At 38.2% G+C, this 24,477-nt stretch overlaps 2 protein-coding genes and 1 long non-coding RNA gene across 6 annotated transcripts in view; 1 reads left to right on the top strand and 2 right to left on the bottom strand.

The window, feature by feature from the left end:
* LOC108649685 (uncharacterized) overlaps positions 1 to 22,669 on the bottom strand; it is a 38,522-nt gene extending 15,853 nt beyond the window's left edge. Inside the window, exons 1-2 of one of the 4 annotated variants that reach the window (XM_089263023.1) lie at positions 22,520 to 22,669; positions 22,233 to 22,423 (exon numbers count right to left, since the gene is read on the bottom strand). Coding sequence is in view for 1 of the 4 variants with exons in the window: in XM_089262947.1 (XP_089119073.1) it covers positions 22,520 to 22,599 (80 nt within the window). In the remaining 3 variants the exon portion in view is untranslated. Of the gene's footprint in view, positions 1 to 22,232 lie in introns of all 4 variants that reach the window. The other 3 variants (XM_089263064.1, XM_030389010.2, XM_089262947.1) reach the window with 3 other exon arrangements.
* Positions 1 to 24,477, top strand: part of LOC149092446 (uncharacterized) — a 136,773-nt gene that overhangs the window by 104,165 nt on the left and 8,131 nt on the right. The gene's annotated exons all lie outside the window — the stretch shown is intronic.
* Positions 22,913 to 24,398, bottom strand: LOC115564557 (uncharacterized). The gene is made up of 4 exons (XM_030389011.2): positions 24,242 to 24,398; positions 24,121 to 24,190; positions 23,267 to 24,061; positions 22,913 to 23,204 (listed from the first exon to the last, which is right to left on the bottom strand). Exons 1-4 carry the CDS (start codon positions 24,308 to 24,310, stop codon positions 23,023 to 23,025), a joined length of 1,116 nt encoding a protein of 371 aa, XP_030244871.1. The 5' UTR covers positions 24,311 to 24,398; the 3' UTR covers positions 22,913 to 23,022.

The following is a 24,477-nucleotide window of genomic DNA, read 5'->3' as shown; positions in this document are numbered from 1 at the left end:
AAAACTAATTATTTTAAGTTGACATAACTCGTTAATATGGCTATGAACCTTGGTGTCTATAAGACCAACTGAGGACGGCTATAGGCGAGTGTAAAACTCAGCTTAGAAAAAGATTTGCACTCGGGTAAGTGCTTTGAGATTTTGAATTTTTGTTTAAAATATTACTACCATACTTTATATATGTACATGTATATATGTTGAAGCACTAGTATTCTCTTGGTTAACTTCCATTGGACAAGTTCTAAACGTTACCGATCTCTTTGTCTCAACCATTTCTTGGGCTTGCAACCGAACCACACTCAACGGGACATTTCTGTGCTACAAATCATATTCGACCCATCACAACACACCAAACGGCTGATGCAATATTCTTATGAAATTACAACAGTCGCGAAATTGCAAACAACTCCTATTTCACATACTGACCACCAGATACTCTCAATAATTTTACTATGCAAGTTGCGCTCATGTGTGACCAAAACAACCGCCATACTCTGTCATAGAGCATTCTTTGTTCAAGGGCATCGAACACACAGGCTCAACTCACACACGCATAAGTGCGAAGGCACGCATAAAGGAAAATAGAACAATTACAGTGCGCGTCAACATATTAGTACTACTTGCTCTTCGACATATATATATATATATATATATATATATATATATATATATATATATATATATATATATATATATATATATATATATATATATATATATATATATATATATATATATATGCATGTGTGTTATATGTGTATATATTATTGTATGCATTCATACGATATATTTTACATGTATATCACAAAGTCCTCAGATATTACCCTACATCTAATTACATCATGTAGAAACCTTTTTTTGCTTTTCATTCAATATTACACAAAAAGGTCAAATATTTTTAATGATCATTAAATTTTATAGAAACAAGTAAGAAGGCTTTAGTCGAGACTGCGTGACTACGAGATCCCCTGAACCCTTCGAGCAACTGATATTTCAGTAATTATTACTCATGCTTAAACGCAGGCATACGCACGCACGCACTAACACGCATTGGTTACAGTGTGGGCTTACTATGGGACTTTAATTGTTAAATATCTTTTCTTATGGATGAACTATCTTCAGGAGACTTTTAGATTATGATTATAACATGAATATTCACGTGTTTGTCCAAGCAAAAGTGTCTAGTATTTGAAATACGCCTTTTACAAATATGTGGGTAAGGGGTGGATATAGGGGTGGGCTGCAGATTTTGACGAAAATCGGAATTATAAAAAGTACTTGTAAATCTACAGTTGAAATTTGGCTCTAAAGATGTAGTAGATATTACTGATTTTCGATAATGTTTTTAATCGATAACAAAATAACGGTACAAATTATCCATTTTTGAAGAAGAACTCTAGCTCTAATAACTCTTTAGCTCTAATAACATACAATGGGCTAAATCGACTCGGCTCGTCGCTCTTATCAAGAATATATAAACGATTTGGACTCTGCCACGTCTCCTTCTGCCTGTTACATATTTTTAACAAAACCATTATACATATACATAATTATACAGAATATAATATTATTAATCAAATATAGCTACAAAATACGTATTTTTTATTTGACAATATAAGAGGTGAAGAACTCAAAGAATAATTGAATATTACAGCTTGTTCTGGTCATGCTTACATTACGTTCGGCCGATAGCTCTTCACACTCTATGAGAGAAAACACAGCGCACCACAACTTTTGTTTGGGTCTCTGCAGACGCAGAGTCACATCATTTATCAAGCTGGGTAGAACTTCTAATTGATATACGCGCACAACAATGACCAAGCTACACAAATACACACTCGTGGCTGGCAAACTTGATCTAGTAATGACCTTTAAACAGGTTTGTGTGCCAAAACCTAATCACACATCCATCGAAGACAGCCTGCAACACTCGATTGATTGACTGCGAAAGAGCAAGTGGAACCATGAGTGGATAAGTGACACACGAAGGCATGCCGCATTGACAAAACTTTTCAATATACATAACACAATTGTCACATGCAACAACAGCAGAAATGCTGACGAACCACCTGGCGCGTCGTGCCTCTCACCTGAACAATGAAATGCAATTTTCACGTATAAAAGCTACATCTCATGGAGGTTGGCTTTTTGACTACCCTGATTGATTTCAGCGTATTTATCAGCTGGCAACCTCAACCTCCATGACCTGACACCCCTGTTCCCTTTCCCATTTCGTTTCACATTCCAATATCGTTTCCCTTACATACGCATCATGCTTTGCCCGTGCACGTGCTCAGCCACATGTGGAATCATTTTTCTGGTGTCACGAATCGAGTTGTTCACAATGCCTAAGAGGATTATTCGAGTCGACCTTCGCTTGGCCTTAAGGCGGTTTCTCTTGCCAGCCAACCAAAGTGCTGACAGCCAGTGCTGAAGCACTGGGAGGTAGATCTAGTCTTTAATTGGCCTTTAATCATGTCTTAAAATATCTTCGTGTGTACGCTAGACATTTCTGATAGACAAGGGACTGCCATAGTGAAGGCAACATATTAATGATCAATTTATATATACATTTTTATATATATATATACATATAGTAGTACCTCATATATTTAACTTATTAACAAAATATTCAGTAACGCTCTCAAAACAAAACATGCTTAGACATAATTAATGAGTTTAATAGACTTCTATAGGCAATCGGACAACATATATGTATTCTCTCTGCCTGTATAACATACATCTCTACAGTGCATTTGATTGTATTAAATTCATTTGTATGTTCAAGCTTAACCTCATACATATATTTGTATCCAATCGAATGAATATTGTATTCAATATTGACACAACGTGTCGTATACGCAACGTGTGCTAAATACTTAACAGCACGTAGTAAATCGACCATTTGACCATTATGTTTGTCAGTATGTTAATTGTACGCTAAGAGCAAAAGCAATTTGCAATTCAAAGTAACTCAAATCTCGCACATGTCCAAACATTTGTTTACCAAACAAGCCGAATTGATTTTTCCAATAGGAAAACTTAAACAACAATTTAAGAGCTGTGCGCAGCAGACAACACTTGAATGCCTCAAACAAATCCCTAAACGCATATAAGAGTTGGAAATTTGTTTGTAAAGCGCAACATTTGCTCAAAATGGCCCACCAACACTTAAACCAGCCAAATGACACCGAGAAACAGCTAAGCACAGCAACACAGAGCTAAGAGTCAGGTCTGGTCATAAAAGTCGCGCTGTATCATTAACAGCTGCTCCCATGATACAGGCGCCAAATGATAAGGCTCACGCCTACAATGGATGCCAGCGAATAATTTCAAGTAATTCTAAATTAAAGCTAATCATAAGATGGTTCGCTCTTAGATCGTTCTTCATTTATTGCAAGCAATATCGATTTTCAAATAACATAAGAATGTGTGCCTGCAGAGCCTAGCAACTGTATTACAGATATGTTACTCCAACCAGTCATCAAGCTAAGCTATGAAACTAAATATTTTATGTCAGCAGCTGATACTTAATTTATATTAATTAGGAAGGAAGACAATTATGTAAAGTAATAAGCCTCAATATTATGCAAATGTTAACTGTTACGCACTAAATTTGGAGTAACAAATTAAGATTTAATTATGATTCCCATTTATTACAAGATATACATACATATAAACTTCTAACGGACCCAAGCATTTTCTAATTTATGCCATAGTTCAATACACTCACACATTCACAGACATACAGATATATAGGGACAACAATTAGACGCGAAGCTGTCGCTAATGTCTACGAATGAACTCCTTGACACAATTACGAGCACACGCACGCACAATTACACACGCACAAGGAGGAGCAGACGCGACGCTTGAATGGGGATGGCTTAAAAGCAACTTGTGAAACATTTCAATGCCAAAGCAGGTGACAACATTTTCGTAAACGCCTCCTGCCGCCTCAGCATCGTTCACGCCACGCAAAGTGACTTGGAGGCAGCTCAAAATAATGGACACAAATTGCAAAGTTGTTTAATGTGCGGACCGAGACCTCGCAGCAATTTGTCGTCCTTTATTTTCGAGCAAGTAGCATGCGGCATGCGGCATGCGGCATGCAGTACGCGTGGGGGCCATGCGGCCAGCAACCAAATGCTTCAAATATAGGCCGAGCTATTGATTTTGTAAATTTAACGGTTCTATGGTTTATTGGCCAGGCCAATTGTGCGCCATTCGTTTTGCCTTTAACCAAAGAGCTTTGCCTTTTCAGTTAACTATAATGTCATTTCGACTTATCCTTCCACAAATCGTTCGTAGTGCCCTGTCTCCCAGAAGTGTTCCCCAATAGACCAATTTGCCATATTGATTAAATGAGTATATTACTTTCAGACTATGGATCAGTCATCATTAATAACATATATCTATCACTATTTATAGGGTATATTTATAAATGTTAAACATTCTACAGCCTATATGGACTGCTCTAGTATCTAAAATTTATTAAAAAATTACAATTTATTATTGATTCATTAATTTTTCATTTAAGCATTCTGATTTATTTAACTTTTCTTTTTGCTGGTTGGTTTATGTAACAAAATAATATTAAAGTAATTTGATAGACAAGTTAATTATATCATATTATTTGATATGATTTGAGAGATCGTATTTCACTTATTTTACATTAATTGATGCATAGGTAATTCGATCAGGTCCCAACTCGTTTCTCATTTCCTTCTGCCTTGTGAATTAGGCGCCAATGCTACACATCAAGTAGTACCCGAGATTCAAGATGTGTGTGTAGGTGAGCAGATGTGTATTGAAGGCAAGCAAGCAATTTACTGCATACATCGAGGGCGTTCCGATAGCAATTTAGCCCCGCGGTCACGGGGCTAAACTGAATGGGGGACGGAGGCGGGAGGGAGCAAAACAGTTGGGCGTTGCCAGTCAGGCGGCACTAACAATAAGACGCAGCCAGTGAACGACTTAGGCTATCAATGAAGAGCTGTTTGACCTTTACCCCTCTTCCCGCCTAGTTAACAGAACAATGTCGTCGACGTTGCTAGTGCCAATACCCTTGACACACACACACACGCACACACACACGCACACACACACGCACACGCAAACAACAGACTGGAGCAGAGTCGGGTAGAAGTACGGAATGGCAAACTGAAGTCAACTTCACGGCATAACTTTGAACTTATTGCACGGCACTCACAGATTCCAATGCAGACAAGTTTACAAATATTTTGCAAAAGTTTTAGCCAGGCACAGCAGAGGAAGGCAGGTCGAAACGACGCATGCAAAGGAGGCCAGACAACCCCATTTTCAAAAGTAATCAATAAATATTGAGGCGGGATAATTTCGCATTGACTTCAAATTAATAAGAGATCAATGCAGAACCCCGTTCAATCGTAATCCAAAGTCTCTTATTATAATAAGGCTGATACTGTTCCAATTCCAAAATAAAACATCTGGAGAAAGTAATCCACTCCCAGGTATACAAAGTGTGATTAAGCGACACATTTTCTTTTTCGTTTTCTTGTTCATTATACCCTGAACCCATTGAAAATGGGAAATCAGGGTATAATGGTTTTGTTAAAAGTATGTAACAGGCAGAAGGAGGCGTGGCAGACCCCACAAAGTATATATATTCTTGATCAGGACGACAAGCTGAGTCGATTTGGCCCTGTCCGTCTGTCTGTCCGTCCGTCCGTCCGTCCGTCCGTCCGTCCGTATGTATGAACGCGTCGATTTCAGAAGATATAAGAGCTAGAGACTTCAACTTTTTTTTAAAATGTCCGTATATATCACGCGCAGATCGAGTTTATCACTAAAAAGCGATAACTCATTCCGATATTTTTTTATCGATAAAAAACCTTATCGAAGATCACTTAAAAAATTATATCTCCTACATCTTTCAAGCTAGAGTCTCCAAATTTAAGATGTATATTAAGATGAATTTTATACAATTTCGGTTTTTGTTAAAATTTACCCCCCACACCTAAATCCACCCCTCACCCTCATCTTTGTAAAAGTCGTATATCAAATACTAGAGACTTGAGCTTCGGTATACACATACATTTTAACATTATGATTACGTTCTGAAAGTTTCATTACGATCGTACGTCTAGAAATTAAATTATTCAACAAATAAGTTTTCATTATATTGCCAACACTGCAGCGCATCCCAAGCGCAATCGCCTGTATATGCGAGTGTGTGTATGCGTGTGTTTGTTTGTATGCGTGTGTGTGTGCGTGTATTTGTATGTATGCGTGTGTGTGTGCGTGTGTGTTTGCTAATTATTTTTGAAATATCAGTTGCTTGTAGGGTTCAGGGGATCTCGTAGTCGAGCAGTCTCGACTAGAGCTTTCTTACTTGTTTTAACTTTCATCTTGAGTCAATTTTGATTCCCTATGCACAATTACGTGCGAATGAACACAATGCGAAAACAAGGCAGGGTATAAGGGTATAATATACACAGGTATGAATACAAATATAGAGCTGAATATAGGTTGTTGAATATAGATAGTTGCATGAAGTAATCAGCATATGTAAATATTAATATGTATTTATTAAGTATAAAAGTAATAATATTTATGGAAACAATGTGAGACTCTGACAGTTTCTACACGGAATGAAATTTTGATAGCTCTTCAATTAAAAATGATATTACAAAGTTTTATACTCGTTCCATCAATCCGCAAAAAAAAACCATTTCGGTCTTATTAAAAGTCGATAGTTTTTTAAAGAAATACACTCGTCAACAATATCAATGTTTATAGAAAGCTAGACATGACAAAAGAGGTACTTGAGTTACCGTTGATCACTTCTACTGATTTTTCAAAAACAATTGCGTTCGTTTTAGTGTGTTACCAGTCATTGGCTGTATTACAAAGTATTACAGTTATGTTACTGTAGACATCTTCTAATTGACCAAAAGCAGATTACATATTACGCCTATATTGTCTCCACATTGAAGTACATGTTAAAGTCAGACTCATGACTAAATTATTGTTGATTTATAAAAAAATCAGCTTAGATATTTACTTCCACATTTTAGGAAAATTGAACAGTTTTACTTATTTAAATAGAAAAGGAAATTAAAATTATTTATGGTTTTAAAATATGTTAATATTTAAAACATTTTTTTCTGAACAGAAATACTATCATATCTTTAGATGTTGAATTTGATGGAATATGGAATCATCCAAAAATTATAAACTGTCCATTGCTATGCTCTATGTATGTCAATAAAACTTAATATAACGTAACTGGATATGCCATTGCTAAGCTTAAATTGCTACAGGGCCCTACAGGGTAGGAAGCAAGACAATAGCTAACGTGTGATAAACGTGCAGTATTTCCTTTTACTGCAATGTCAGCAACCTCCTCACACATAACCCTCACACAGACACATAAGCACAGATATGGGAGGCTCTCATCTTCATCACGGTGACGAGTGTTAGTTATCCTTAGGCAGTCAAGTTTGCCCTATTGATTCATTATCACTGCGAACCATGTTCAGGTACCGTCAATGCCAGTCGCTTGGCTGACAAAGCGCTGCCATGGCTATTAATATAAACACTCACACACGCCCACTCACACCCAGGCACGCAGATGGAGCGACGACTCAAAGGACTCGCAGGGCTCACAGGGCTTGACAGTAAACGCCCCCAAGGCACACATTAATTACAACTTCCGGTTTACTGGCAGCCTCGTCAGATAAGTCTCGCACACGCACAGACAAACAAATCGTGTACGCGAGTCGGCGATGCCTGACTAGGAGATACCCAACACTAAGCTGATTTGTATATAGCAATTATATAATAGACTAGCTTTGACTTTGAGCTCCCAAGTTAGCTCTAGGCCTAACAATGTCAATTGGGAATAGATTGTTATACCCAATTGATTAGTTCTAACTCTTTAATAATCAATTTCATGAAAATTATAATAGAATATCCAATGTCTTCAGGCGATTTCAATGCCTAGCTGCTCCTAGGTTCCGAGATTGGTTATCGGATACGACTGCACCTGCTAGTTACATACATGTTAGCCAAAGCATATTAAGCAGGGTATGCGAGGAGTACGAGATACTGATTGACTGATGGAATACTTTATTGAACCAATGAATGAATGACGTTCGCTGAGCTTGACTTTAAAGTCACGTTCGGTCTAAGGCAAAAAAGAAGCATTGGAAATCAAAGAAGAAGAGGAAGGAGCGTAACTGCTAGTTGTGAAAGCAGAAAATACGTTTCGAGGTTCCTCCATCCGATGAATTAAACGTAACGTAATGGAAATGCAATCAATAGGCGTGTGCTGCAGGACAGGTGGAGATGCGTCTCTCCGGCTCTTTGGATGTTTATGCCACGCATTTGTAATTTCGTGTGAAGTAATTTTTGTTTACACGCAACGCTTTGTTAACAAGTGCGAACAGAAAAATTCAGCTCGTCGAATTGTGAAATTAATGCTATACACACGTACCTGTGCCTGTGCCTGTGAGTGTGTGGGAGTGTAGGTATGTATTTCAAAATGCCACAAACAATGGCCAACACTTCGCCGTGGCTCGTTGGGTGGGTGAGTGTGGTTGAACCAAAGGGATTATTGACTCGACGCAAGTTTATTTTACGCCAAATGAGCTCAGCCACAAAATCGATCGATTTAAATCAAAATGCTCCAACGATTTGCTGCCAAGTGGATTTGCTTTGCCGTGTGGAGCTGGGTCATTGCTGTCAATCTTTCTCTGTCTCTCTCTCTCTCTCTCTCTCTCTCTCTCTCTATCGCTCCCTCTCTATCGCTCCCTCTCTATCTCTCTCATTCTCTATCACTCATCAGCTATGTCCCTCTCTGTCTCTCACTCCCTCCCTTACTCTCTTCATTTCTATCACTCTGTGTCTCTGAGGCAGGTCTCGTCGCTGCATGAATGGGAAATCGTGCACTTGGTCAACGGGGCCAATGGGACTATGTAGGGGTGAGAATATGGAATATATCGGAACCTGCTGAGGCTGCCGATGACGCTGTTGCTTCGCTTAGTTCTGCGTGTGTGTGTGTGTGCAATTGCGTATGTATATGTTAGGTGCCGTTGACGCTGTTGATTCGCTTTATTGTGTGCGTCAGTACTGCCCATTTAGCATTTTCCTGCAGAGAGATCGATATAATAAGATAACTGACTAAAAATGACATTTTTTTCAAATGTATATGTAATATGTAAACCGTTATTTTTTTCACATAAATACAAAATTAAATCAGAAAACAACAGGAATGTCTGTTCATGCATGGTATTGGGTAGTATTGATTGAGTGAGATGTTAGTTGACAGTAATATCGAGTGTGGTCATGACAAGGCTGCCAGTTGGTTGCGATGGATGTAATCGAACGGGCTAATGAGAAATCAAACAGTTCATTAGCAAGAGGAAGAAGAGCAACAGAGCAAAAATATACGACATATACATAGACAACGTTTCAGATAAGCCAATCATAAAAGTAGATAAAAACAATTTGGTCGTGTTATATCTATTTTTGTAAATTTCTTTTCTCATTATTCACGAAAAACGACCAAATTGTTATGTGAATTATTGGAATTCCAATTCTTTAAAATTTTCCCGATCCGCCCACTAGGTGTGTGGTAAATCGGGAAAATCTGCATTTTCTAGAGTATTAGAGGAAAACTTAGCTACTAAATTGCCGATGGGATCTGAATAAGTATTCCATCTGACTTTTCTGCTAGATTTAGCTGGCATCACTGATGAGTGTGTGCCTTTGTGTGTGTGCGATATTTTTAGACCCTTCGACGTCTCAGCTATAAATATTATTTCTATTTTATTACACATTTTTCAATGTGATTTTGTACATTTTTTTACGCACTCGGACAGCAGCCGTCCATAAATTTGCCAAAATGTATAATTATACTTATTCCCAAAATGAGAGGGTATATTGGTTTTTTGCAATGTCTCCCCTGATATCGTGTGAATGAAAGCCATTTGACAATTGAAGATAATAAAGATATAGTGGATATATATTCGTTCATTTAGGACTTGCCAAATCAAATACGATTGGGCAATTCAAGATAATAAAGATATAGTGGATATATCTCATTTGGGACTTGCCAAGAATCAGCAGATTTTAGAATAAGAATATGGAACATAAAATAAAAATCATGGAGTCGGTAGTACCCGACATCAAGATTTCCTATTATTTTTCTAATATATTCGTACACAAAAATGTACATATATGTTTATATATATGTTGGTGTAGCATGCCTATCTAAGCTAAAGGCAACATCTGCCGCACACGTCACGTGCCAATGGAGTCCGTCCATTTATGGTTAAAGCGATTGTCTGAATCGGTCAACGAGTCCATAGCAGAAATCGATGTTCGAATAAAAATCATAAAGTTGGCTTCATAATAATAAAATAAAACACGCATTTGTGAACAAACATCAACATAAGAAGGGCAGCAAATTGAAAGATCGTAAAAGAACAAAAAATTTGGCTGAGAGTTTATGATTATGGCAAAAAAAACTCCTCAAAGGTTAAATAAATATTCACTCTTTTTGATTCTATTCAAAGAAAGGAAAATGAGATTATATAGGCAAAAATATTTTTCATAATATTTTCTTTTACCATACACAATGATTAGGATAGGTTAGATAAAGAATAACATATTAGCAGGTATTTAACTGACGAACGGGTTTCCACTTCCAGATATATATAGATAGAGCATTGTATTTAAAATATAATATATAATATATAAGAGACAATTCATATATATTATAGTAATGTTGCTGCTTCTTAAAATCTTTATCTGAATATGCTTTTAATAGTCATTGAATAAAATAGTTCATTGAAATGTTATCATATTGTCAGCAAAATAATACATGGGACTGACTTCAATTCTGTAGCTTCGAAAGTGGCGAAATAGTTAGAGATTAAACATAGCACATGACCAATCATCTTTTCCTGACTAATAAATAGTATTCTAAACAAGTAGTAGGAGATCAATTTATATAACTAGCTCTCGATAAGGATTTTAATCGATAGTCAAATATCGGGGTGGTTATCGATTTTTAGTGATAAACTCGATATGAGCGGACCTAGGAAAAAATTTCAAGTCTCTAGCTCTTATATCATCTGAGATCGACGCGTTCGACGGACGGACGGACGGATAGACGGACAGGGCTAAATCAACGCAGCTCGTCGGCCTGATCAAGAATATATATACTTTGTGAGGTCTGCCTGTTACATACATTGAACAAAACCATTATACCCTGATTTCCCATTTTCTATGGGTTTCGGGTATAATTATTACTGAATATACAAGTCTTGATAGTTAACTGGTTACAGAATTTATTCCAGTTGTTATATTTTTTCTGCCATGTACACGCTTTTAGTTTCAGACAGCTCTCTATCTGAATTACCTATGCCCAACATAAGAGCGCTTGAGAGACCCACACGCTTCCGCCTTATCTCACTTAGTCATCATCCCTGGTGGTACATAAAAATCATCATCATCATCACCAGCAACATCTCGGACCTAACACAATAGATTGTCTCTCTATGGCGCCTGCACAAATATTGATAAGAGACGGTAAGAGAGAAAAAAATTAAATTAAATTACTTGTGTCAAACAGAGGCCTCGAGATCCTACGAGTTTAGCTTGCTTCACACAACAGTTAAATTTGTCTTTACACACACAGATTGGACTTGTTTCCTGATTGTATATTAGATTTTTGTTTCTGTGTGTTTTGTGTCTTATTTACTTGCCCAACAGCTTGAGTGCACTAAGCGGAATTCTCTTGAAATCGGCTTTTGATCTTGATAGCACACTTTGGTATTTTCGATTTTGTTTTCATAATCTGCTTGGGAGCGATCTCTTTACCGTTCGTTGGCCGCTTGAGTTTCTGCTATATACTAAGCTCTTTTAAAAAATAACTAAGGAAGGGATCTATCTTAGATTAATGTGGAAATTTATAGAAGTATGTTTAAATTGAAGAAAAAGTCGATCAGAATCGATAGGATTATAAATATAGATGTTACATATCTAGATTTTATAATGTTAAGGAAAATTAGCTATTGCCAATATCTGTTTAGGGTATTTGGTAGTATCGAAATTCTGACTAGTACAGAGAGAACAAGCCATGAGCATATTTTTTTAATGTCATGTAATGTCATTATCATTCAGCAAAACATCGGATGTCTTCGAATCATTGGGCGAAGCGAGTCGTAAGGGTACTCTTTCAAGATGGTGGCCATTTGAATAGAGAACATAGAGACAAGAGATTTTGTGTTGTTAACATGTTTAATGATGTTTTTACTATAGCATTTCATTTCATAATTATTTTCTTTTGGCCAACAAAAATATTGCGCAACGCCTTGAAATTGAACATTGAAGAGAACAGCCTGTGCACGAATAAATATAGAAAACGTTGCTAAGAGTCTATTTACTTAAGACTAACATGAAATATTGAAAATATATAGAAGACAAATGCCAATAGTCTTACGGTACCAACGAACAAAATGTAATATCGAAAACTAATGCAAGAAGTATATTTTATATATTTTTTCTTTTAACAATTAAATACAGCACTCTTAATATTTGGTGTATTGTATAAATTTTGTTTGCAATTGAAAAAGTGGTTTTGTACACTTTTGCTCGGTATCCCATAGTACCGTACTTTACTCAGAATATCAGATATCAGTCTCGACTAGAGCCTTCTTACTTGTTTCTATCTAGGATAGTAACTATGTATGATGCTTATATACTTGAAGCTTAAATTGAATTATTTGAATGCTAGAGCTTTAAACATAAAAATGAAATATGCCGAATATATTTTTTACTCATAACGTGATTATTTCTTAAATTTAAAAGCTTTTACAGTTTCAAAGTCTTTGAATCTGATCGCATTTAATCTGTACGTTCGGCAAGCACCTTTCACAGCTTTCATGCTCTGGGGTCAGTCAAGTTCCATTTAATGAGTTACTAAGAAACTATTCTCACCCACTGCTCCCCGGAATGCCATTGTTGCAATGCCATAAAAATTGACCAAGTGAGGCGACGGAAGAAAGGAGGGCTGTATAATATAAATGAACTAATTTACTTTTCTCAGCGGCCGGTCAGCAATGAAAAGCGAATGCTGGGTGGGAATTTCTCACTGTGTAAATGAGCATTAGACGTATTGTAGTGTAGCATAAATTCACTTTATTAAATACAAAACAAGTAAGAAGACTCTAGTCGAGACTGCTCGACTAGGAGATACCCTGAACCCTCCAAGCTGATATTCTTATCATTCTGCACTTCTTTTATGCACGCACACATACATTTACATGCATCCACCCTCACGCGCCCGCGCTCTGCTAACTGCGCAGTAAGCAGCGACTGCGCTTGGGCTGCGCTGCAGTGTGGACAATAGTATGAGAATTTACTTGGTGAATAACTTCGTTTGTAAACATACGAACTTAATGAAACTTTCAGGGCGTAATTATATGGTCAAAATGTGTGTACATTCTAAAGCACAAGTACTCTAGTACTTGAAATACGTTTTTTACAAATTGGGGGCGAAGGGGGCGTGGTATCCAAAATCTGTTGATTAAAAAATGTTTGTATTCATCATATATATATACACAGTAAATCTGAAGTCTCTACATCTAATAGTACTCCGATGAGGTTCAAAAAACAAAATCAATTTTTCGATTATTCTCGATAAAAAAGTTATCGGATGAGTTATCGAAAAAATAAAGCAAACTCGTACTGCGTATGGTATACACGAGTATGCACACAAAATTTCAGCTCTCTAGCTTTTATATCTTCTGAGATCTCGGCGTTCATACGGACAGACGGACGGACGGACGGACGGACGGACGGACGGACGGACAGACGGACAGGGCTATATCGACTCAGCTCATCGTGCTGATCAAGAATATATATACTTTGTGGGGTCTGCGATGATTCCTTCTGCCTGTTACATACTTTTACACAAAAACATTATACCCTGATTTCCCATTTTCAATGGGTTCAGGGTATAATAAACTACAGCAATAGCAATAATTCTTTGGCGCATTTGTAAGTGGTCTTCAGTTCCGCTCTTCAGCATCTCCGTTGGAAATGGTTGCTATTTTGGCTATATTTGTTTTTTGCTCTTTGTTTCTATACGTAGACTCGTATCTGCATATATCTATTGTGCCGACCCCACGGCAGTCCGTCAGTCAGTTTGGCTGTCGGACTTGGTTAACAAAAATAATTATGTGGGAAGCACACAGCACACACAACGCGCAACTAAATTAAGCATATTTTAGCTATTTTTATATAGAAGAAAACAAACATCTATATAATAATGCCATCGCCGACGTCTGCTTCTGTTGCTTCTTCTTCTTGCTGTTTGTTAATGGCTTTGAAATAAGCAGGGGCTGGCGAGGGATCGACCCCGCGATGAGACGAGGCCACAGCCAAAGATGAAACTCTTTCGTAAGATGAACGCCAACGACAGCGACAACTTCCACCTGCATAAAAAATTCCTACAACAAGCCAACGTCTCGTCGAGCAGAGTGATCCGCACTCCCTTTTTTACTCAGCAAATATACATATATGTATGTATAATATACATATATAAATATATACCATATATTGTAAGCGATGCTCTGTTATATTATTAGCAAGCATAATTGTCTCTAAAGTTTATTCCAAAAGCTTATTGAATACTTAGCATTTCGGCATTGATTTGGTAGTAGGAGTATATCGGTGGAACACATTATCGTAATGTTATTAAGGACAGAAATAAGTATTTTAAGTCATGTAACCGAAGTAACTGGTTTTACTAATACATATCGACATCTACTAATGTTTATTGAATAATTCCACATTAAGAGAACAATATAAAGAAATCGTAACATGTCTTGCCCGCTGCTTACTTTATTATACTGATTCTGTATATCAGACTCCATTCCCAAAGTACATCTTCAGGAGTTATCACAGAGATCATGTTAAAAAATTGACTACAGGGTAACTGTTAGTTAAGTGAGCTGTCAAGAACAGACACTTTATTTATTTTTAAACTTTTCCTAATTTATTTTTAAATTCATCCCCACAAGCGACTTGCAGCTCACAAAGATGCATCAGCTAAAAAATGAAGAAAGAAAAGCACAAAAAACTAAGAAAACTGAAAATGGAAAATAAAATAAAATAAAAATTGACACCGGAAGCGGCTGCCTCATCTGCGTTGGATGTGTCGCTGGGCGAGACAAATTACTTGATTTGCATACATCTACAGCTAAGGCCGAAGCGGAATACCCAAATAAAGCAAGTAATACGCACAGCTGTCGGGCAGAACCGACTGCACAGTACACGCTTATATAACATAAATACTGACGATTTCTATACAAATGGTTCATATATTTGTTGCTTCTGACAAAGTTTTGACGTTTAGCTATAGCTGCAGGAGCGTTTGATAGCCAAGATCCAAATGATATGTCTAATCTTGGCAAGACAGGGTGTATAAATTTCAAGTCCCAAGTCACAAGCGGCAAATACTACTCTCTCAGCAGCAAAATGACACAAGAGAGTGGAGTCTACAAGAAAGCCACTCTCTCATTTTGTGAAGGAGTATGCAGATCTCAGCCTTGTAATTTTCATACTCGCCTTTTTCCTATGGAAATTTATAACAAAAAAATGTGTATTTCATTTCATTCGCTAGCGAATTTAACGCGCAACGAAGCGTAACAACAATAAACAGCAACAAAGTGAAGGCGTGGCTAAGTGGGGGGTCGGAATGTGAGCTGCTGGGCATCTGTCTGTCAGTCTGTCTTTCTGTCGGTATATCTGTCTATCTGTCTGTCTGTCAGTTAGGCCGAGCTGGTTTAGCTCGAAGCTGAGTTTGCCATATTCGTTTATTCATTAAGAGCAAGCGCCAATTGATGCTTTTTTATTACGCGATTCGCTTTTATTTTGCTTTCCAGATTGCAGCCAACGTAATCCCCATAAGATGGTAGCAACTGTGTCTGTTGCGTTGCCAAGGCAGCGATTACCGCAACAACAACAATGGCAACACAATAACAACAACAGCAATGACAACTAAAAGAAAAGCCAAACTGTTGCACAGTGTGACAAAGTATCATAGAAAATGCTCTGTTCACATATTCATAGGAGATATTTATGGCTTTCATTGCCCCGAGTTCATCAAATCCCCAACAATATATGCATATTTATCGATTTTTGACCATTTACCAATTTCTTGAATCAGAAGTATTGTGACACAGCTTAAGCAGAAGGTAATATAGATATAATGAAAAGCGTTTCTTTTTTTCCATAGTTATATAAGCTTACTTATTGTTCTCGTTTGCTCTGTACTTATATTATACATATATTATCTAATTTCATTAAACAACTCATTTATTTATTTGACAATATGTAACAATAAATTGTACTTTATTTAAAGTCAAGACATCACATTTTCGATTGCAAACGAACTAATACTATGCACTTTTTGTCTAATTATTGATTCAAAGTGATTAGAAGATCTTTGAACATAGATTACTCTATAAATAAGCACAATAATTGTTTGTTGGATTCAGGCTATATAACAGGTTGCCGATTGCAAGTTTTCAAAAGCTTTGTAAAATGGCAATAGGTCTGATTACAGTACCAGATAGAGATCCTTAAAATGTATTTCATATGATTATAGTATTACTTTTATATGTATCAGGCTAGAATAAACTTTGAATATTTATGATTTAACGATGTTTGGTTTATCTCTTGTATATGTATATGTGGGTATACAATATATTTTCGTAATTTAGTTATATGATCAAGCCAATCAGCAATGAGCTTATCAGCGCGCTTCAATTGCACCTGCTTGGGCTGGCGACTGATTGACGAGTTTAGGTCGCAATCACTTCAATAGTGGCCTCACATACACACTCGAAGCAAAATTGTCAACTTCAAAAGAAATACAAAAAAGACAACTTCAACAAAATGGACACGCAATGAAACTGAAAAAGCAATCTATTCAAGCTGCCAGACATACATACATACAGATGCAGATACAGATAGAAGAAGATCCAGGCATAGATACAGATACTAATGCAAATACAGATACAATTACATGTATAGATAGAAGCACAATTGCACAGAATACACAAAACAGACATATTGAGATACAGATACAATTGATACAACATACAGACGCAGTCACAGATACATTTTGGCACACACTTGGATGATGTAGATACTAACAGTTACAGAGATACGGTATGCGGGGTTAAAATGTAGGGAATTAAGTCAGTCAGTGAGTGTGTAACTGAATTTGTCTGCCGTCTGTTGCACAATCGAGAGCGAAAGCCTATAAACCAGATGGAAAGCCTTGCTCAATCTACATGCAACGCTGGCATGTTAAATGTAAAACTCAGCTTCAATGCAATTGCAACAGCAACTAATTAGTTTGTCGGCTGCTGCTGCTGCTGCTGTTGGTGCTGTAATCGTAGCCCAACAAACGACAATTTTCCCACTGAATTTTCACTTTTCTTACTCTCTTTTGTTTTTATGCCGCAGAAGAAAATTAAAACAAAACAAAACACAAAAGAATTTATGAGTTCGAAAACTTTTAAAATTGTCAAAGCGACTGCCAGTAGAAGCGACCATGGGGATGGGGCGTGGTCGCATTTTCATAACATTCAATGCAGTACGAGTCGAGCGCGCGTATCTTTTATGTCCCATTGGCATCGTTTACGTACCACAGCCGCTCTCTAAATATTTAAAAGACCATAATGAGCATACTTCAGAGTTGTAGATGGAGTACTAAAATAACACAGCCGATAAACCAGTTGCCGCTGCTTATTTGAACTCAGTTAATAAACCAAACAACATTTAAGCTAACAAAGAACGAGCTCCGTATTTTTTGTTCTATTATGTATATACTCTATATATATATATATATATATGTATATATATATATATATCTATATATATATGTATATGTATATACTCTATACTACATATATATACTACTATACTACTATATATATACTACATATATATATAAATATAAATTTTAATGAGTATAAATATTTACAGATTCAATTGAAGATTCATAAAAGAATATTATATAATAAATAAACACTCCCGCAATTTAGGAACAGTAAGAATACGACGTAATGTATGTATTTATTTGTATACTGCATTTCATTTAGACTACTTCTGTCGTATAATCAACATAGCTTCAGTATTCATTATTGTATCAACAAATCACATCGAAATGCTGTTAGTGGCTGTATATGGTTATCGGAATAGGTGCCAAGTACCTTTTAGGAGTATTGTGTGTGTGCGTGTTTTTTGTTTTTTGTTTTTTTGGTGCTGCAGCTACTTAAACTCAATTTAAATTTGAATTCCAATTCAAAACCAAATTCAAAATCATGGCCATGGCTCAAATGCGATTTCTCGATTGCGGCTTTCGGCCACAAAGCAAATACAACACATGCCAATAACAACGACAACTACAACAAGAACTCAAATACATAGAAGAAGAAAAATAAACAAGCTTGGTGGAATAAATGAATATTAAATGGACAAACGACGACGAAAAAACAGTTGAAGTGAAAGAAGAAGCAGAAAGAAGTGAGATCGCTGCAATTGAGAAAAGGCTTGACTGTACGATAGATACTCTGTGATAAGCATAATAAATATGTCCAGAAAGTTGAAACAGTGCAACGTCAATAATTCAAAATGTCATTCCTTAACAAAATATGTATGGTCTAAACATTTTCCGTACTCTCATATGAATTCTGTAACAGTAATATTCTCGCTTTCTCTTAGAGACTAGGGTACATAAATAATGCATAAAGTAACGTATGGCAAATCCAGGAGTTATTCGATGCGTATATACCATCAAATGTTTGCATGTTTGATCGTTTGCGCTATCAATTTGCATTGTGAATGGGTGCGAATGGGAGTGCGAGTGTCAATCCGGGGCGAGTGAATGAGTGTAAAGTACGCAAACTACGCAAAGCCAAAGCCAAAGCCAAAGCCAAAATCAAAACCGTAACCAAAACCAAAACCAAACCCCAAAGCACATGCAACCAAATGAGACGCGGCGAACACCGCTGAGAGCGCACAATTTGATTGACGGCGACGCTGACGACGCTGATGACGACGTCATCGTCAAAGCATTTCAAGCTTGAAACTTGGCCTAAGATTTCAGCTCTGGCGACGGCTGCGTTGCCGCCCACGTACAGCCAACAACAACAACCACAGAGAGATACTTTTACACCCAGACCACGGCAGCGGAAGCAACAGCTCTCAAAGTCGACTGTGTAAGAGCGAGGAGTGTAGAACGAAGAGCGGAGAATGGAGAGTGGAGAACGGAGAAGAGAGAGCGGAGCCCTGCTGAGCCATGGGCAGCGCGATTGGCGTGAGAGCGACTGCGGCGGCAGCAATGTCGACGAGGGGCAGCGGGTAGCTGGGCTGCCAAGCTTTTGTGGTTTTTAGTTACAGCGCACCAACTTGTTTGCGCACCGTGGGTCGCAATAGCGAATTTCCCATGCTCTGCGAAATATACAATGTTTTGTTCGGGTTTCGTATTGGTCTAGATTCATTTGTTAGTGTCCATTCTATTAAATACGTTTACGCGCGGGTATTTCGACATTGCAAGACTGGTAGATTGCAATTATATAGCAGTTGTATAATTTTCATCATTATAATACTGGTAAATTTAAATTTTTAACATTTTATTCTATCCATTTTTATACTCATTCACGAAATTTAAATGTAGGAACGCAGTTTATTTCGGCGCTATTGAAGCTAGAGACTTGAAATTTGGGGCACATACTCGTGTATATCTCCAATCTATAATGTGTTAAAATTGGGCTGACCACCCAAGGCCAAAAAGCTTCTATGGATAGAAGCCCGTCCACAGAGGGCGTGGCAAACTGCTAAAAGTTCAAATTCGGATATCTATATTACTAGTAACCTCCTCTATCGATGAGCCAAAAATGATTTGTACGCTTCTCTAGGGACGTGGCATATCGGAAAATACCCTGTAATGTTGACATTTTTGGAGTGTAAGAATCCAAATTTTGCAGTTAGCTTACCGTTAGCTTGTTCTAAGAACTGGCCAAAAAAAAATCAAGTGTGTACGCCCAGTAGGGGCGTGGCAAATCGAGAAAAACTGCATTTTTTTCAGTATTAGAGTTACACTTGGCTACTATTGCTTATGGAGTGCGAATAAGTATTCCGCAGCCGGTAACGCCCGACTGCGACGTTCTTACTACTTTAAAAATGTTATTAGAAAAGAAAACACAACATTGACTAGGAGGGCCCACTGTGCAGCATTCTTTTGTCATTTACATTGTGGCGAGCAATTACATACGACAAGTCAGGCAACTGTTGGTTTCTTATGCCTTTTTTTTGTAGGCGTGTCCCAGTTTTGGTTTTTTTTGTCGTAGTTTGCCACATTTGGCAGACACAATTTATGTCAAGCCGACATCTTTGGCGCTGTGCGAAAACATGCGTAAAAGTAGCTGCAAACGAAACCTCCCTGCCCCCTATTTTACCGCTTCGTACTCAACAACAGTTATAGCAAAGTTTAACTGCGAGTGCGTGTGTGTATGTGTGTGGTTGTGGCTAATAGACGCAGAAATTAAAACGCCAGCTAACCCAAACAAACTTTCTGGGCTGCAATATAAAGGTGCCGAGAGAGAGAGAGAGAGAGAGAGAGAGAGAGAGAGAGAGAGAGAGAAAGAGGAAAGAGTGACGGAGAGCAGAGGGCGCTGGCAAAGGGTGCATTTAAAAGTAGCGTCGACAGCCGCAATGGCGATGACGGCGACGACTGCGAGGCTGTTGGCTTCTGCCAAACATGTCATACGCAAAATAGCTTAACTGTCATAAAAACAACAATAAGCAGCAGCCAGGAGGGCCGTAAAACGCTTTATTGCAATCTTAACAACAACAGCCGTATCAACAGCAGTAGAAACAACAACAACAACAACAACGGTAACGGACACATATGGCAAATGTGCGGCCGCGTTTATGTCTAACAAGTGTAGGGTTTAAGGTATGCGTGGTAGGGGCACGTTTGGGGCGATGCTGCATTTAAATTCTTATTGAGGAGTTCTTCTGATGCTTTGGTTGTTGCCTCCATTTACATTAATTTTTGTCTTTTTTGATTTATTTATTAACTAATCTCCTCGCTCTTGCGGCTTCTCCTTAGGTCTATGTGCTCTCTCTGTCGCTCTCACACTCTCTCGCTAGCTAAAACGCCAACGCCTCGTAGGCGCACATACCCGCACACACACTCGCAGCCACTGTGTATAGTTTTTCTTTTTGCTGTTTCCCTGTCTACGCCTCTCTGTGTGCGTGCATGTGGTATTTTAATAATAGCACACACATACAATAAAAAGCTCCCGCTGGAGCAAATAAGAAGAAGCACGTAGGCAAAACATAGAAAAAATTTTGCACTTAAAACTTCAACGCCCGCACTCTGACAAATACCCATACAGCAGAAAGCACAAAACTTCTATGTGGCTACACGTCACACACACATATATACATATATATATTTATATATACACCCACTCGTTCAGAGCCCTTTGTAATGGGGATGTGGATGCGGATGTGGAAAGGGGAGGGGTCAGTGTTGAGTTAGGCTGCCGCAATAAAGCTCATGTTGTCTGCGGCAACGGCAACGGCAACGGCAACAGTTATACTCATATACACATGCATATTCGAGCGTATATGTGCATGAGCAAGCTGATTGGTTGAGCGGTGGTGGGGGTAGGTGGTTGAGCTGGGCTAGATTCAACCCTTTCCCCAAAACAGGAAGTTTGTAGTTTTTTCCAATTAACACTCGCGGAATGTGTGCGAGATAGCTATGTATGTATGCAGCTACCCAGGCTAGCAAAGCGAGGGAGCAGCAGAAGGAGAATGAGATAGACAGTGAGAAAGAGAGGGAGGAGGAAGAGCGCAAAGGCAAGTCGAGAACCGATTCGCTGCATTCGCTATATCATAAGCATAGATACATGCAATTAGATATTTAGTTGTATATTTGCTCGATTGCTATATATTTGTTGAATGTTGTTATGGCGGCATAAACAATCCTCTTATACAACAGCGCAAATTTGGATTCGTTTATTGTTTGTCATTGTTCTTGCTGCCGTTGTTAATTTTACGATTGCCGTGGCAAACACGCTAATAAAACTTGACACTATAAAACTGCAAGTCACATACACACATAGATGTATATGTAAATGTAAAACTACCTTTTGGTGTTGGCACCTTCGAAGGACTTGCGGGACGCCTCTTTTGACTCCACCGAAGAACAACGACGACGACAACGAAGACACCGACAACCAACAAAATGACAAAGGGAACGTTAGGAGCAGGTGCACAGTGCAACGCGGCAACGGCAACTGCGAATTTTGGATTGAACTTTTGCTATTTGCCGCCTTCCCTAAAGTAGCGAGAACAACGACCGTTATTTATTTTCTATTTTTTTGTTTCTGTATTTCGCGTACACTCTCACACACACATGCGAAAACACACTCACTCACTTTTTACTTGAATCACAAACAAATTTTGTGTTTTAACACTATGTACACAAAACACGCGCGCGTAGCAATCAAACATCGACGCTTGCTCTCTCTTTTAACGACTGAAACCGAAATGAGCAAAAGCACTGTCGAAACGGGCACCACGACATCAGCTGATTTACAAAACAGTGCTGCCAAGTCGATAAGCTGTGAGTTCGGTCATATTTGGTGCATTATTTGATATTTGATAGACGAACGCACTTTTCATCAGGTGGCAACTATTGAAAACAACAGCTGAGTCAGATAAATAGGCGCGTAAATTCAAAAATTTTGTCAACAGACGCTGTCAACAAAGTAATGCATGAAAACTGCCTTTCCATAATAAAAAAGCGGTTCTTCTTGGAATTAGATGGCAGTGGTTCATAGTATTTAATTATAAGTATAAATTGTATTACTTAAACATCATATCATCATTTGAAGGAAAGTTAGCTAAAAATGGGTAAATATTTGTAGATTTATCTCATTTACACCAACTCCAGGTGCATCCGTAGTTTTTATTACAGCCGAATTCGCCGGGATATATAGAACAAAAGTCCTCGGATTCCTTGAATTCGCAACTATTACGAGGACAAAAGTAATAGTAGCAGGATGTCGAGCAGAACTCACGCAAACCCTTGGCACAACCAGAACAATTCAGCATTTCTAAAAGTATTTTTAAGCCACATAAAATAAATAGTTTTCAATTCATTTCCAGACAGATTTACCGCTCTCAGGACAATCGGGAGTCACGCAACTCGATAGGGGGGGATTTGGTGGCATCACCAACATTTTTGGATCGTCCAGCTCTACAATTTCCGGAGGCTTGATATAAATTACTGGACTAGTACAAACATTTGGGTTGCAAAACTTTCGCTTATGATTGAAGCAGACCCATTTGATTTCATATTGTCGGCAGATACGTGGACTAATAACCGTGCAGCAACCTGCAGAGATTTGCTGAGTCATGCTGGCTGGTGTCGTGGTTTTCACAACAATATTGGCTTTTGACTCCACGTATGCATGACTCTGATCCGTGCTGGGATCGTAGGGCTTAGTGGTCCTATACTCCACTTTGTTCACATTTTCGGTTGCTGTGAGATACTCGTGCTTGTTTTTTATCACATTATCGATCTCCAATACAGTTGTTATGTAACCAGGCTCTTGACATTGCTTGCGCCACCACACGGTGCCCATTGGACAGGCGGGCGACACGCAACGACCAGCATAGTATTCGCCCTGAGTGCAGAGTATCTTGCGGCATTCGTCCCTAAAGTAAATTGAGCCAGGTGGACATCGAACCTGTTCATCGGGCTCTTCAACTGGCGTTGGATCGTAGTTGATGATCGGGTCTTCCTCAGGTGGTAGGGTCGTGGTAGTGGTACTGGTGCTGGTGCTGGTAATAGTGGAGGTTGTGGGCAACTCATTATATGGGCTTGGAGTGGTGGTCATTGGTTTGGTATCATATGGGCAAGGTGCGGGATTTATCAAATGGCACATGCCATCCGTATGTAGACGGTAGCCTAGCCGAAATACATTTGTATGTATTATATGGGTATTTTATATTTGCGTATATTCTCACCTTCCGGACACATACTCGTGATATAGCACATGCCATTGATAGCTGAGTAACCTTGTGGACACTCCATCCACTGCAAAAATCCAATTAGTATATATTAAAGTCATGCGTTTTTATTTACTACCTTGCCATTGACATCTTGATAGCCTTCCACGACGCATAATACGCAGAGAATTGACAAAATCTTCCACATTGAAGTCGACTCTTATTTGGCGCGATGCTTTAGTGGCTGGGCTTGATCGACAACTAAACAACTGCTAAATTTTCCGGATGCTTAGATGGAGCCACTTTATATTTTTGACCTTTGATAACCTTTTTGTATTTTAATCTGATGAAGTGCTAGTTGCAAAGCAACGTTTT

Source organism: Drosophila navojoa, chromosome 2, assembly GCF_054131105.1.
Source record: "Drosophila navojoa isolate 15081-1374.11 chromosome 2, UAZ_NAV_1.0, whole genome shotgun sequence".
Taxonomy (NCBI): domain Eukaryota; kingdom Metazoa; phylum Arthropoda; class Insecta; order Diptera; family Drosophilidae; genus Drosophila; species Drosophila navojoa.
Note: the sequence above shows the minus strand (reverse complement) of the source record. Positions and strands in the feature narration are given on the sequence as shown.